This window comes from Zootoca vivipara, chromosome 6, assembly GCF_965207765.1.
Source record: "Zootoca vivipara chromosome 6, rZooViv2.hap1.1, whole genome shotgun sequence".
NCBI lineage: Eukaryota > Metazoa > Chordata > Lepidosauria > Squamata > Lacertidae > Zootoca > Zootoca vivipara.
The window spans coordinates 24726043-24740692 of NC_142589.1; the positions used below are offsets into that span (position 1 = coordinate 24726043).

General features: G+C 45.4%; 1 protein-coding gene across 2 annotated transcripts in view; it reads left to right on the forward strand.

Annotated features, from left to right (window-relative positions):
- SLC2A1 (solute carrier family 2 member 1) overlaps positions 1 to 14650 on the forward strand; it is a 39920-nt gene that overhangs the window by 15777 nt on the left and 9493 nt on the right. For both annotated transcript variants that reach the window (XM_088671802.1, XM_088671803.1), the window contains exons 2-4: positions 5514 to 5606; positions 12111 to 12271; positions 14006 to 14246. In XM_088671802.1, coding sequence (XP_088527928.1) covers positions 5514 to 5606; positions 12111 to 12271; positions 14006 to 14246 — 495 coding nt within the window. The remainder of the gene's footprint in view (positions 1 to 5513; positions 5607 to 12110; positions 12272 to 14005; positions 14247 to 14650) is intronic.

Below are 14650 nucleotides of genomic sequence, written 5' to 3' on the forward strand. Positions count from 1 at the left end.
TCTATCTATCTATCTCATTTCACTTTTGTGAACCACCCTTCATTCAAATAGATCCCAGGGTATCCAACAAAACAACAGAACGTAATTTAAAATAAAAAAAACAAAAGCACATATAAAATACTGTAACAACCACAATAATAGCAAAATACAAAACAAGCAGATCCAGAGGCAGACAGAACCCTCCCCAATTTCAGGGGCTGAATCTCACCAGATGCTGCTCTGAGTAGACCCATTGCAATCAAAGAACATGGCTAACGTAAGTTCGATGAGTTGATAGGTGGATCTTGCATTCCAGGGGAGCGGTTTGATTATTTAGTTCACAAAATTAATTTCATTTCATAAAATCTATACACTGCTTGATTGTATATATATAAAAAAGGACCTCCCAAATGTTTTTTTTTAAAAAACCCAACCCTCCAAACAATAAAATCATGACAAAAAAAATCACCAACAATAATTTAAGACCCTCTCATTGGTCATAGATGCTGTAGTTGAGATTCTCTCATTACAAGGGGTTGGACTAGATGACACTCGAGGCCCCTTCCAACTCTACCACTCTATGAGTCTTGATGCTCATGTCTCTGACTTAACTTTAAAGTAGTTAGAGCAAAGTCCCTGCCTGTCCCTCTCTGTATGTCACAACACAAATGCACACAGGTTGTGTCATCAAAGAAATTGACCTCCCTGTGGACTTCCTGGAATAAAAAAGTGTTCGAACGGTCAGTGATGAGTTGGTGTGCAGACAGTGGCAGGGGGAATGCTCTCCTACTAGATTAATGGAAGTGGCAGTAGGCATGTGGGGTTTTTTTTTGTTTTTTTGCTTTTAATGACAAATACCAGCCGTGGGTTTGGAGAGAGAACCGGGATCAAGGCTGGAGCAGGTATTTTTCGCTCCCTCTCCAGGTCCTGGCAGACATCACAACTTACGCAGTTGCTGTTTGCACTGAGAAGGAAACTTTCCAATGCAAATAGGAGGCAGCTGCAATATCCTGATCCGCCTCTCCACTCGTGTTTAACTTTGACAAGCAGTTTGGCACCATCGTCAGAACCAGCCACCTCCAAATTGGGTTTCAAACTGCTCCGATTCTTCTATTTTATTGTGGCTATAGGCAAGCTGGGCACAATTTCTGCAGGTATCCTCATGGAGCCTCGAAATGGTGATTTCCTGCTTAGGATTCTCATCAGGCGAGAGAAGACCTCCAAAATACTGCATTTTACTTTTTCTGGTTCTGCTTTTGCTGCTGTAATTCCTGCATTGCGGGGGGTTAGACTAGAGGGCCCTTTGGTTCCCTTCTAACTCTACAGTTCTGTGGTTCCCCATCAATTACCCCCCCCCCAAAAAAAGCCACTTCAGCTTTGGAGCAGCCTGAGAACCAAAACAAGGACAGAGCTAGCTGGTGCTTCCCGCCCTCCAACAAATTTCACCTTGGCTAACTAAATTGTGGGCTTTTTTATTATTAAGAGGGGAAGAGTGACGAGTTCCCTCGCCCCACCAGTTTCAAACATAACTGTATTCCTTGTTCTGGTATCTCCATTTTGCCTCCCCACTGCAACAGCTGTAGGTCTTCCTCTGGCACACACTTTACCTGCAAGTAAGCCCCATTCAACACAGGGGGAATTGTTTCTGATTAAACAGGCATAGGGTTGTGTCGGATGAGACGGTTATTTCTACTGGATTGGTTGGGGGAGGGGGCAGCACAGGCTTCCCAATCCCAACCCCTTTGATGCAGAAGGAGTCTACTCTAAAGTAAGAGTAAGTCAGATTTCAGCCTTGGCTGCTGAGCTGTAATAACTTGTTGTGCTAACATGGGTTGGGTTTGTTTGTTTGTATGTATGTATGACGCATGCCTCTTCTGCAGTTAAAAGTATTCTGTTTAACCAGAATGATTTTTTATATATATATAAGAGTAGACCCTGGAAAGAAAGAACATTGGGTTAGGAGTCGCTGCCGCCGCTGTGAACCAGGGGGTCAGACTAGATGACCCTTGGGATCCCTTCCAACACTATGATTCTGTGTCATTTCCGCTCCGCCACTGACCTATTCAGTTGCTCAGCAGGGGCAATCACAGATCACAAACACACAAATACATTTTACTTGCTTTGTGAAGAAGGGAATGGTAACCTGCATCCTGTAGAGTCCCTGTTTTTGCTTTTGCAGGGGGTTATTGGGGGGGGGGCTAGAGGATGGGATTTATCCCTGGGCAGGGCAAGTTCCAAGTGCAGCACATCAAAAACTGAGCTGCCCCTTTCTTCTGGTCAAGAAGTGCAAGAGGATGGGTTGAGTTGGGCCCAACAGCAGGGAACCGAAGGACTGGTCTCTGCAGAAGTGAGGCCACTGTGGGGGTTTTTTTAATTAAAAAAAAGGGGGGGCAACAGCTTTTCAAAACTCTCTTTAATCTCAAGGAGCAATTCCTCATTGTCTCCACATACTGTTTCTGCAGAGCACCCAAATACTGCTGGGGAAAGGGCAGTCAGGCATTGTGGCTTTTAAAGTGCTTTTGTGTGCATTTCTCGTAAACCAGGTACAGTATGGGGAACCTGCAGTCAGATGTTGCCTGACTACAGCTCCCATCAGCCCCAGCAAGCATGGCCAGTCGCCTGGCAGGATGGGAGTTGCGGTTCAGCATCATCTGGAGGGTTCCCCACGCCGGTCTTAAAGTCGGAAATTATGAGCCCCCATAGTGCAGTGGGGAGGGACTGAAGCGTGAACTCCTGGCAGAGGCTAGATTCGAACCAGGGGTCCCGTCTTGATTTCTCGAGCCAGTGTGGTATAGTTGTTACAAGTGTCGGACCAGGACATTGGGAGACCAGGGTTCAAATCTCCACTTAGCCGTGAAGCTCCCTAGGTGACCTTGGGCTAGTCACCCACGTTCCACTTAACCTACCTCACAGGGTTGTTGTTAGAGATAAAATTGATGGTGGAGGGGAAAATCATGTATACCACCTTGAGCTCCGTGGAAGAAAGGGGAAATAGAAACACAGCAATGTCCTTCTATATAGCTCTCTCTCTCCTTTAGTTACTAGGCTACGACAAGTTATCTTATTTTGGCAGACACCTCCTGAGTGGTGTGCAGCTTGGTTGTGTTTAGGGTTGTTGTTTATTATTATTATTATTATTATTATTATTATTATTATTATTATTATTATTATTATTATTTCCTGCCCTTTCCCTTTTTTTCTTTCAAGTTTGAATGGAAGCATGTTGGACAATGTCTATGGTTCTCTTGTGCTGGATTTTCTATGAACTTCTGCCAGGGCCTGACAGCTGTGTGGGCGCCTTTGAGATTAGGGGAGGCCAGTTAGCAGGAGGCATTTCCTACCTGCTTTGATGGAAGGCTGGTCCAGGAAACGGGAACATCAGCTAAGTCCCCCGCTCCTTCTGACAACCTCCTTCACTGCAGGGATCGTCCCTTGGGGTTTTGCTGAGTTTTCGGGTTTGGGTTAATTTGCAGACATGGGCTTGCGTCCAAAGCAGTTCTTAAGTTTCCCGTTTCGGATTTGCCCTTGCACAATGGAACATTCTCCCCCACCCCACCAACACATACCCTGCTAAATTTGTTATGGCTCCCCTCTCCCAAGCATCCTAAGCTGATTTGAGAAAGGTGTGTGGACGGAGGAGAATTGGGGGACGAGGGCAGTGGAAGATGGAGCAAGCGTGTGTTCTGCTGCTGTCAAGGATTCTTTTGCTGCGATTCCTGCATTGCAGGAGGTTGGACTGGATGACCCTTAGGGTCCCTTCCAACTCTACCATCCTATGATCTTGCCCAGAGCATCACGGACTGTTACAGATGCTCAGTTTTTTGTTTTGTTTTTTGCAGCAGCCAGAGGTTTTCCAGACTGTTCTGGGATTCCTTGGAAGCTTATTAGTGACTCCTCCTCAAGGTTCTCATCATTCTTTTCTTCCTTCTTTTTTTTAAAAAAGCATTTCTTTATAACTTTTCCAATATTATTCATTATTCTTATTCATTTCGTTTCCACGCCGCTTTATGCTTTAAAGAAAAAATCTCAAAAGCGGTTTGCAACACATCAAAACATCAGATAAAACAGCGAATGTAACAAGGGCAGCTGTGGCAGAAAAAGACTGAGATCTTGCTGTGCTGGGTCTCCCCTTGTTTTGCTAGGTGCACTCTGTTCACGAGGGGCAGCCCTGAAGCCCCCGAAATGTGGCCACACTAACAGGAGCTGGATGCTAGCCCAGCAGACTGCAGCTGCTTGGTTCCAGGTGCGGCATGCCAGTTTCTGCTGCGGCATTTTTATCACTACCAAGGGCATAAAACACGTGATGTATGTAGCACAGAGTTCCTTGTGGTGCTCAGTTGTTGCTGGAACACGTCTGTCTTCATCCCTATGCGTTGGCCGTGCTAGGGCAGGTACTGATGGGAATTGTAGTCAAAGACCCTTTTGCGCACCCCCAGTTCATAGAACTTTGCAGGTAGCATGTAGCTTCCCAGATTCTTTTTTTGGAGGGGGGGGACCATGGCTGTTTTGAGTGTATGGAGTGAATGTGGCATTTCTCTCTCTGTGTGTGTGTGTGAGAGAGAGAGAGGGGGGGGGGAGAACATTACCTCATGGTAATAAAGCTTAAGGGTATAGCCAAGTTGTCCTAAAAGCAGGTTCACATGCCTCCTCAAATTCCTCCCACCCCAAATTGAGAGAGACCATCTGGGATTAGCCAAGGCCGGATCCTGGATCCCACTCTCCCAAAACAAAGAGCCACTGTGACATAGGTGGGAACAGAAAAGGGGCTTTGGGTATCCAAATCAGCTTAGTTCAGCCTGCGAAAATCAGGGCCCCTGTTTTGCTTTCCCACTGCGGCTGACGGAGAGCCCCTTCTCCACTCCACCCCACCCCCCACGATCAGGCTGGTGTCCAAACTTGGTGGCCCCTGTTGACCTCCAGCTTGAAACAAGCCCCTAATTGTTGCTTTCGGCTTAGCCAGAAAGGAGGTGGGGAAGGGGCTTTGCCAAAGAGCTGCTGGAGAGATTCCATGCCCAGTTTTGCCCTCTTTCGTTAGGGAGGAATAACAATAGCGGCCTGTTTTCTTCCTATCCCATCTCAGAGCTGATATCCTGAGAGGACCATTTTCTTCTTCAATAATAATAATAATAATAATAATAATAATAATAATAATAATAATATAAAATCGAATCTTTGCTTTCCATCTTATGGAACACTCAAGCCCAGGGAAAAATGAGAGACAATCTGATAGCCACCTTCAACAAATATGTGAAGTGCTTTCCCATGGAAGATGGAGCAAGCTTGTTTCCTGCTGCTCCAGAGGGGAGGACTCAAACCGATGGATTCAAATGACAAGAAAGGAGATTGCGACAAAACCTTAGGTAGGGAGAACTTTCTGAGGATAAGGGCCGTTTAACAGTGGAGCAGACTCCCTTGCCACAGCTTGCAGAATGATGCAAACGTTTGACTTCACAGGTGCGGCTGTCACTTTGCGTGCTGATTAAAAATTTGCCTTGTTTTCTCCTCTCCTCTTCTCTCCCCTCCCCTTCAACCAGATGACAGCTCAGCTGATGCTGGCTGTTGGAGGAGCAGTCCTAGGATCTCTGCAGTTTGGCTACAACACTGGAGTCATCAACGCCCCACAGAAGGTGAGAGCTGAAAGGATGGAATGAATGAATGGCTTGCATTTTCTCTGATGAACAAACTGTGGACTCTGGCGCTGCCCACATGGCCTCTGTACTCGTCTTGTAGGAGACAACTTGTTCATGGTAGGGAAAGCTGTGCTAGCAGGATGGGGAAGACACCCGATGCATGTTCAGTTGACCCCCTTAGGAGAATGCAGCTGCTCTTTCAGGGGTTCAGAGTATACAGATATGTAGTGCTCCAGGCCTAAACTATTTCCCCAAGGGTGTAAGAAGGGGAAGGGCTGTAGCCCAGTGGTACAGCTTCTGCCCGCCTGCAGAAGGTCTCAGATTCAATCCCCAACAGCATCTTCAGGTAATGTTCCCTCTCTGAAACCCTGGATTGCCGTTGGCGGTCAGTGCCCAACAGTGCTGAGCTACATGGACAAGTGACCTGATTCAGTATAAGGCAGCTTATTTTTCCGGACCAGGCCGAAGGTCTGTTTAGTTCAGCATCCTTGCTTTCCATAGTGGCCTCTGGGAAAGGCCCTCAGTAGCCTTTCCCTGGTGTTGCACCCAGCAACCACAGGTATAATTTATCTGTCTTATGGAGGTTATATCTGACTTAATAGCCCTTGTAAAAATATGTGGGCTGCATGTAGCCTGGTTCAACTGGTTGTGCAGAGGTTCTTGTGGATACATTATCCGCACAGCACCGGTGTCTTCCTGCCCTTCTGTGTGGGTCCAGCACATGCTGTATATATCCAAGGCTTGTCCATACCTGCTTGCACGGTTGCCTGTGGCGAGTCAGGGCTGTGTCCAAGCAACCAAGCATTTAAAAAGTTTTTTCCCCCAGCTTGTGCGCGAACGGGCTTGTTTAAATTTTGAATTAGTTTTGTAGAATTTCCTTTTGCAAAGTGGGGTGTACGAGCACCCCTTTTAATAATAATAAATTTTAAAGGGGTGCTCATAAGCCCCCCGCTTTGCAAAACTGCAAAAAATAATAATAAGTTGTTAGTTGCTTTTCCTTGCCCAAGGCAACAGCAAAACACCCCACAGATACATTAAAACCAATGGGGAAAATGCATCAAAAATATCCCACCCATTCTAAAAGGCCACCGATAGAGGCCAAAGGCCTGGTTATAAAGGAAAATTGCCATATGAAATGCAGAAAATGCTGTGCAAGGTGGAAATTCAGGCTGCTTCCCTCTGCTCCCCCTTGCCCACCCCCCAAAAATAGCATATCCGGTTAGCCAGCTTACTGCCAACTCTAATGGGATTTGTTAAGCTGGTTCCCAGGAGAATTAACAGTCCCTCTTGTGCTGAGTGTTTTGTTTAAAAGGACTCGGACGGCAGGAGGGGGGGGGGTGCGGCTGCGTCATTCTCAACCCTTCTCGGCTAATACTCACCCAATGCCCCCGAGACGGATTCCAGAGCGGGATTTAAGCATGCCCAGGATGATTTTCAAACCATGGTCTGGATCAGCTCCATCTCAAGAGAACGTGGAGCTGGGAAAGCTTTGGAGAAGGCAACAAAAACAACTGGGGAGTTGGAGCCCTCCTTGCGAGAAAGGACTGTCAGTTTGATTAAGCAGGGACACAGTGGAGATTTAGAAAACGATGCATGGTGTTGTATATACACAATGCACATTCTCCAGGAATAGGAACATAAGAAGCTGCTTCATATACTGAGTCAGACACTACTGGTCCATCTAGCTCAGTATTGTCTACACTGACTGGCAGCAGTTTTCCAGGGTTTCAGGTTGGGGGGCATCCCCAGCCCCACTTGGACTGAACCGGGGAGCTTTGCATGCAAAGCAGATGGTCCGCAGCTGGGATAGAACTTCCAGCCTTTGAGTGTATGGAGCCCACAGCCACAGGAGTAGTAGTGTGGCATGCCTAGCAGCCTGGGTGGCTAAAGAGAACTTCCTTGGCCGGAGACAGTATACCTCTGATTTCCAGGTGCTGGGAGACCAGCAACAGGAAGGAGTTGTTTCCTTTGTGCTCTGTCTCTGGGCTTCCTGGGATGTTCCTCAAGGGAAAGCAGGTTGCAGGATTTAGATCAGGGGTCAGCAAACTTTTTCAGCAGGGGGCCGGTCCACTGTCCCTCAGACCTTGTGGGGGGCTGGACTATATTTTGAAAAATAATAATTAAAAATGAACAAATTCCTATGCCCCACAAATAAGCCAGAGGTGCATTTTAAATAAAAGCACACATTCTACTCATGTAAAAACATGCTGATTCCCAGATCATCCGTTGGCCAGATCCGGCCCCCAGGCTCTAGTTTGCCTACCCATGATTTAAATCAGGGGTCAGCAAACTTTTTCAGCAGGAGGCTGCTCCACAGTCCCTCAGACCTTGTGGGGAACTGGACTATATTTTTTTGGGGGGGGGGAATGAACGAATTCCTATGCCCCACAAATAAGCCAGAGATGCATTTTAAATAAAAGAATACATTCTACTCATGTAAAAACATGCTGATTCCCGGACTGTCCGTGGGCTGGATTGAGAAGGCAGTTGGGCCAGATCCAGCCCCCAGGCCTTAGTTTGCCTATCTATGATTTAAATCAGGGGTCAGCAAACTTTTTCAGCAGGAGGCTGCTCCACAGTCCCTCAGACCTTGTGGGGAACTGGACTATTTTTTTGGGGGGGGGGAATGAACGAATTCCTATGCCCCACAAATAAGCCAGAGATGCATTTTAAATAAAAGAATACATTCTACTCATGTAAAAACATGCTGATTCCCGGACTGTCCGTGGGCTGGATTGAGAAGGCAATTGGGCCAGATCCAGCCCCCAGGCCTTAGTTTGCCTATCTATGATTTAGATGCACCACGGTTTGATGTGACGGAGGGGGCCGCTCCTTCCGTAAACTAAGAAAACTGACCTTCCTCACCCTGATTATTCCAGAATAATAGAATCCAAGGCCAAAAGCTCCCCACCCCAAGTCATAATTGTTGTACTAAGCACATAGCCAAGAGCTGCTGAGGTTAGACACATGTTTATCTTGAATTGCCAGCCAATCATAGTTGCAAACCGCTGGCGTAAGTGATATTCCCCTACTTATTGTTCTGAGATTCCTTTAATACCCTCCCTGCTGCCTCTTTTAGATGTGCTTTAATCTGTGCACTTGCTACTTAAGATATTAAACCAAACTGAATTGAAGAGAGATTACCCCGTTGCTAATTAAGCAATCACTTCTCTCACTGCAACAACTGAGGAACAGCTTTCTGAGTTAACAGCTTGGGGCCAGTTTACCTGCGGGATCATCTTACCCCACATATGCCCACTTGACTGCTCCGATCCATGGAACTGACACTGTTAAATGTGCTGTGTAATACACAGTTCCATCCTTGTAAGAAATTGATCTTCTGGGGTGTAGCACCCATACTTTGGAACTCCCTGCCGATTGACATCAAGCTGGTGCCTCTCTTTCAGTGCCTGCTTAAAAATGTCTGTGTTCAGGCAAGCCTGTCCAGATAATGTAGAACATTGTCATGTATTTTATTACTTGAATTTTGTCAAGTAAACAGAATGTTTACTTCAGCCGCTTATATACCATTTAAATTTAAACAAAACTCTGTTCATTATAAAATGCTGTGCTATAGAATCGACCTCCTTCTGCATCAGATCAGACGCCCTCCCATCAGATGTCAAGGAAATAAACAACTATCTGACTTTTAGAAGACATCTGAAAGCAGCCCTGTTTAGGGAATTTTTTTTAATGTTTGATGTTTTATCGTGTTTTTAATATTCTGTTGGGAGCTGCCCAGAGTGGCTGGGGAAACCCAGCCAGATGGGTGGGGTCTAAATAATAAATTATTATATTATCATCATCATCAGGGATTTTGCAGGCTGTGACTCAATGGTAGCCGCCCCGAGTTCAATCCCTATCTGCATCTCCAGGTAGGAAACGACCCTGCCTGAGACCCTGGACAGCTGCTGCCAGTTAGTGCAGACAATGCTGAACCCGATTGATCAGCCCGTATTACGATTGAGGGGCAGAGTCTCTCTATTCTGTCTTATCTCTTCATCGAGCCCTTTGTAGACCCGCCCAGAGCCTTATTTAATAGTTCCCAGAAAAGCAGCTGTGCTAAGGCTGTTGCGGGAAAACCAGTCCAGCATCTTTTTGGTGCCACAGGACTAACAAACGGATTATGACGTAAGATTTAGCCCATGAATAAAGGGGGGGGCGGACATTTAGGTGCTTCACATTTGATGAAGTTTTCTTTTAAAGACACATCAAACAGGATGGGGGCAGGGGGGGCAGATGTTACTGGACTCCAGCTCTTGTCACCCCTGACTTTGACTACACTGGCTTGGGGCTAATGGGAGTTGGAGTCCATCTCCACCTGGAGGACCACAGACTCTCTACCCCTGTAGGTATTGCTCTATGGTGATGGTGTAGGCTCACCTGCGGCTGTCCAGATGGGAATGGACTCCAACTCCCATCAGCCTCAGCCAACATGGTCAGCGGCTACGGATTAGGGGAGCTGTAGCCTAGCAGGACCTGGAGGGCTAGAGGTCTCCCATCCCTGATTCATGAAAGTGTGAGGTGAGTTTGCTGCTTGTTAAGGTTACAGGTTGGATTTAACACCGTAGTTTTGAGCTGATTTAGCGCACAGTCCTGAGTGGGGATATAACAGTGGTTCGCTTGCCACTTCCAAAGGCCTGCTTCTGCCTTTTCCCTCCTCTTCGCACGGAGCTTTGGTTTCTTTAACCCCCTCCCCCCAATTTGGTTCCCATGGGGGAGAAAATGAGCTTAAAAGAAAACACCATTAAATGCAGCGGAATTGTCCAAAAACAGTTGGGGTTTGCCATCTCCTCGGGTGAGAGAGGAAAGAAGGAATGCATTGCTTATTCCGAACATGCAATGTGAGCTGCCAGGTCCTGGCTCGTGAGTTATTCTTGGAATCCTGTTTAAATAATAATAATATATATTTTAATACTGTGTAAACAAACAATAGCACCTGTTGGAAATGCAAATGGCAAAGAGTACGTTCCCTCTAGGATGGAGAAGCTGGACTCCAGCAACAACTTTTGCCCTTTTTCGTGAAGAAACTAAGAATTTAAATGCAGTTCAGAGGGACAGAAGGGGGATCTCTTTCCCCATTGCTGTATTCTTCCCTCCTTCCCCCCCTCCCCTTGCCCCAGTCCATTTCTGCATGCCTACGGTGACTCAGCATCCCACGGTGACTCAGCAGAGAACCAAACCTCCAGGAAGTTGCACTGTATGGCATAGGATTTTTTTTTTTATGAGTTGGTGACAGAGAAGCACCTGTGCAAGACTCCTTCCAGGTGAGGGTCACCTGGTTGGCTGGGTGCCCTGCCAAGCTCCTCCTTGCTGCCACCTGGTGGAGAAAGTAATCACCACCTTAAAGCCCCCAAATGATATTTTGCCTACCAGATGTGTTGGGACTAAAGCTCCCCCATGCTATTTAAGCTAGTCATTGTGGGAGGGGGGGGGGAGAGAGAGAGCTGATCACAACAATTGTTCATAAAACCATCCAGTAAAAAAAACTTTAAAAACATCCAAAATCAGAGACTGACTAACCATTGCAGTTTTGATACCAATAAGAGCCACAAATCAAGCATCTACAAAATTAAATCTTGACCCCAACAAAAACTCCTAAACAGCACCCTGCCCTAATATTAGGCATCCTGAGCAGCAGGTCTTGCAAGAGTGGCAGGTAAGCCTCCAGGTTTGATAGCCTCTAAATTACTGAATGCTAGGGTATGTTATTATATTGCAATTCACTTTTTATATCTCATTTTTTAAAAAAGCGACTAGTAACTCCAACAAATCATAATTTACTCATCAGGACAGATGGAAGGAAGTCCTTCTTCAGACAGTGCATAGTCAAACTATAGAATTTACTTCCACCAACAGGGATGGATTGGAAAAATTCTTGGAGGAGAGGGCTATTGGGGGCTCCTAGCCATTAATAGCCATTTTGTTGGCTATTATCTGGCTGCACAATCTGAGGCAGCAATGCTTCTGAATACTAATTGATGGAAAACACTGGAGGGGAGAGGGTTTTTGTGCTCGGATCCTGCTTGAGAGTTTCCCATAATGGACATTTGTTGGCCACTGTGAGAACAGGATGCTGGACTAGATGGGCCACTGGCCTGATCCAGCAGACTCTGCCTATATTATTAATTAAAAAATGGTGGGAAAGGGGTCATCGGCTTCACCTTTGAGGCATCACTGCAGGGAACAGGGTGCTAGACTGGATGGGGCCCCCTTTGGCCTGATCCAGCCTCGTGGCTCTTCTTACAGGATACAAAATGTGGTAAGCAAATAAACCATAAATTTGGTTCAGTTACTAGCCCCACGACACTTCTTTGCCCACTAAAACCCACAATGGATTTACCCTAATATTGGGAAGAGGTTGTTTTTAACCAGGTGGCTTGGTGTTTTGCATTTCAACCTTTTTAGGACCTCTGGAGGGCAGCTACCAATTTGGTAAAAGTGGCTGCCTGGAGGGATGGCTCAATTCACGGGGTCTCTCCTTGCTCTCTTCCTCTGCAGGTGATCGAGGAATTCTACAACTACACGTGGTACAACCGCTATGGGGAGTACATCAGCCGCGGCACCCTCACCACACTATGGTCCCTCTCTGTGTCCATCTTCTCGGTGGGTGGGATGATTGGGTCGTTCTCGGTGGGGCTGTTTGTCAACCGCTTCGGACGGTGAGTGCTGAGCTCTTTTGGCTTTCTGCAGTTAAGGGCCCTAGTTTGGTGCTAGAGCACCTGCTTTCTGTGCAGAAGTTCCCAGGTTCAACCCCAAGGGCATTTTCCCAGATAGGGCTGGGGGAAGAGTCTTGCCCAGAATTCTGGAGAAGCCACTGCCAGTCTGTGCAGGAGATACTGAGCTTGATAGGCCAATGGTCTGACTTAGTATTAGACAGCTACTTATGTTCCTGTGTTATTTCGTTGGTGCTGTTTCAACACCCCCTCATCCTTTTTCTGGAGCAAACACAAATCCAGAGCTCCTTCAACCATTCCTCATAAAGCTTGGTTTCCAGACCCCTGATCATCTTGGTCTCCCTCCACTGCAAACCTTCTAGCTTGTCAATATCCTTCTTAAATTGTGCTGCCCAGAACTGGATACAGGGCTCCAGGTGGGGTCTGGCCACAGCAGGGTGGATTTGATTTAAATATGGGTGAATGTATTAAGTGGACAGATTGAGACGGTCTGGAACTGGAAAGGTATTAATGGAACTTGTCTAGGCATCTGGAGAATTGGCAACCAGGGGAAGGAGGGATGAAAAAAGTTTTTATCTGATGTTAAAAGGGATAGTGAAAATTGTTAAAAGAAGGAATAGAGTACTTGTGGGGGGAAATTATAGGCTAAAGGGATTAGAAATATGAAGTTATGAGATTAATGGTAAAAATTAGAATGTTATTAGGAATGATATTGAAATGTTCTTTTTATTTTCTTTTATTTTCTGTTTAAGTATGAATAGCTGTATTTGTGGGATTTAAATTAGACTCAGAGAGGGAGGGTCGGGGAAGTCGAAGTTATTAATAAGTCATAAGTAGAAGATTTGTTTTCTATATTTTTTCCTTCTTTTTTTCTTTTTTCCTTTTTTTGTTTCTCTTTAATGTTTTTTTCCTTTTTTAATTTTCTCTCATTCGTATGGTATTTTCTTGTGAATGTTAAGTGTGATCCTTATATGTATCAGAATATATAATCACTATTTAAATCACTAGTCAGTAAGACTTGATTTAAATCACTAGTCAGTAAGACTTGATTTAAATCTTCTTCTTTTTTAACAGAAAGACTCATTCTTGCTGGTATAACCTTAATATTGACAACCAGATGAAGGTTTCATTTTTGGAATAATACATTTCCAGAGTAGTTTTTACAGTTATATAAAAATTACTGCTTTGGTTATACTATTACAAATACATGGACAGAAATTATTGTGAAGTTTAATAAATTAACTGTTTATATTTGGACAACTTTTCTGCTGTACTTCATTGGAAGGAGAAAAATAATCATTTCCTTAATAAAAATTTAAACAATTTATTTAACTAAAACAATAACATTATAGCATATGTATCCATGTTTGTTAACTGATGTGGTTAAACGATTAAACTAAGGCTGCCTTTTAGCACACATGACTAATCCTTATTTCCTGATGAATAGCCTTTGGACTATAATATAACTTAAACATAAAACTATCTTTAGAAATATTTCTCCTCCGAAAGCATTTTATTTTAAAAATTCAATTTAAATTTTAAAAAATCCGATTTAAATTAAAAAATTTGATTGTTTTTTATTGTTTTTTATTTTTTTTAAAAAATTATTTTTATCCACCCTGGGCCAAGGTGGAATAAAGCAGTACTATTGCTTTTCTTGAGCTGGACACTCTACTTCTGTGGATGCCCCCACTTAGCCCAACTTTTTTCCTCCTGCAGGCGGAATTCTATGCTGATGTCCAACAGCCTTGCCTTCCTGGCTTCAGCGCTAATGGGTTTCTCGAAGATAGCCAGCTCCTTTGAGATGCTGGTCCTTGGCCGCTTCGTCATTGGGGTGTATTCTGGCCTCACCACAGGCTTCGTGCCCATGTATGTGGGGGAGGTGTCGCCCACGTCCCTTCGGGGGGCTCTGGGGACGCTTCACCAGCTGGGCATCGTCTTGGGCATCCTCATAGCGCAGGTGAGGCGGGCTCTCGGTGGCTCCCTCTGCTGGGGCGTGGTGGGAAACGGTGCACCTGCAAAAGAGGTCGATGTGGGCAAATGGTTTTTCCGGGATGATGGGAAACTGATTCTTCTTGAGGGTGATAATTATCCTGTGCAAAAAGTCATTGCCTCCTGGGCCCCCCTTAAATGAATGAGGTGAAGCCAGTGTTCGAAACTCCCATTGTTCTAGCATTTTTTGAGACAGGAAATTTCATTAGCGCAAGCAGTTTCTGAGCTCTGGGCACAACTGCACCTAAGATTTCAGATTAAAACTGCAGAACGAAAGGAAAGGAGGACCCTTTTCTGCCTCTCCACTTCCAGCTACTCTCTGAAGACTGGAGAAGAGACCCCCTTAAGAATATTAGGGGGGGTGGGCAGGGG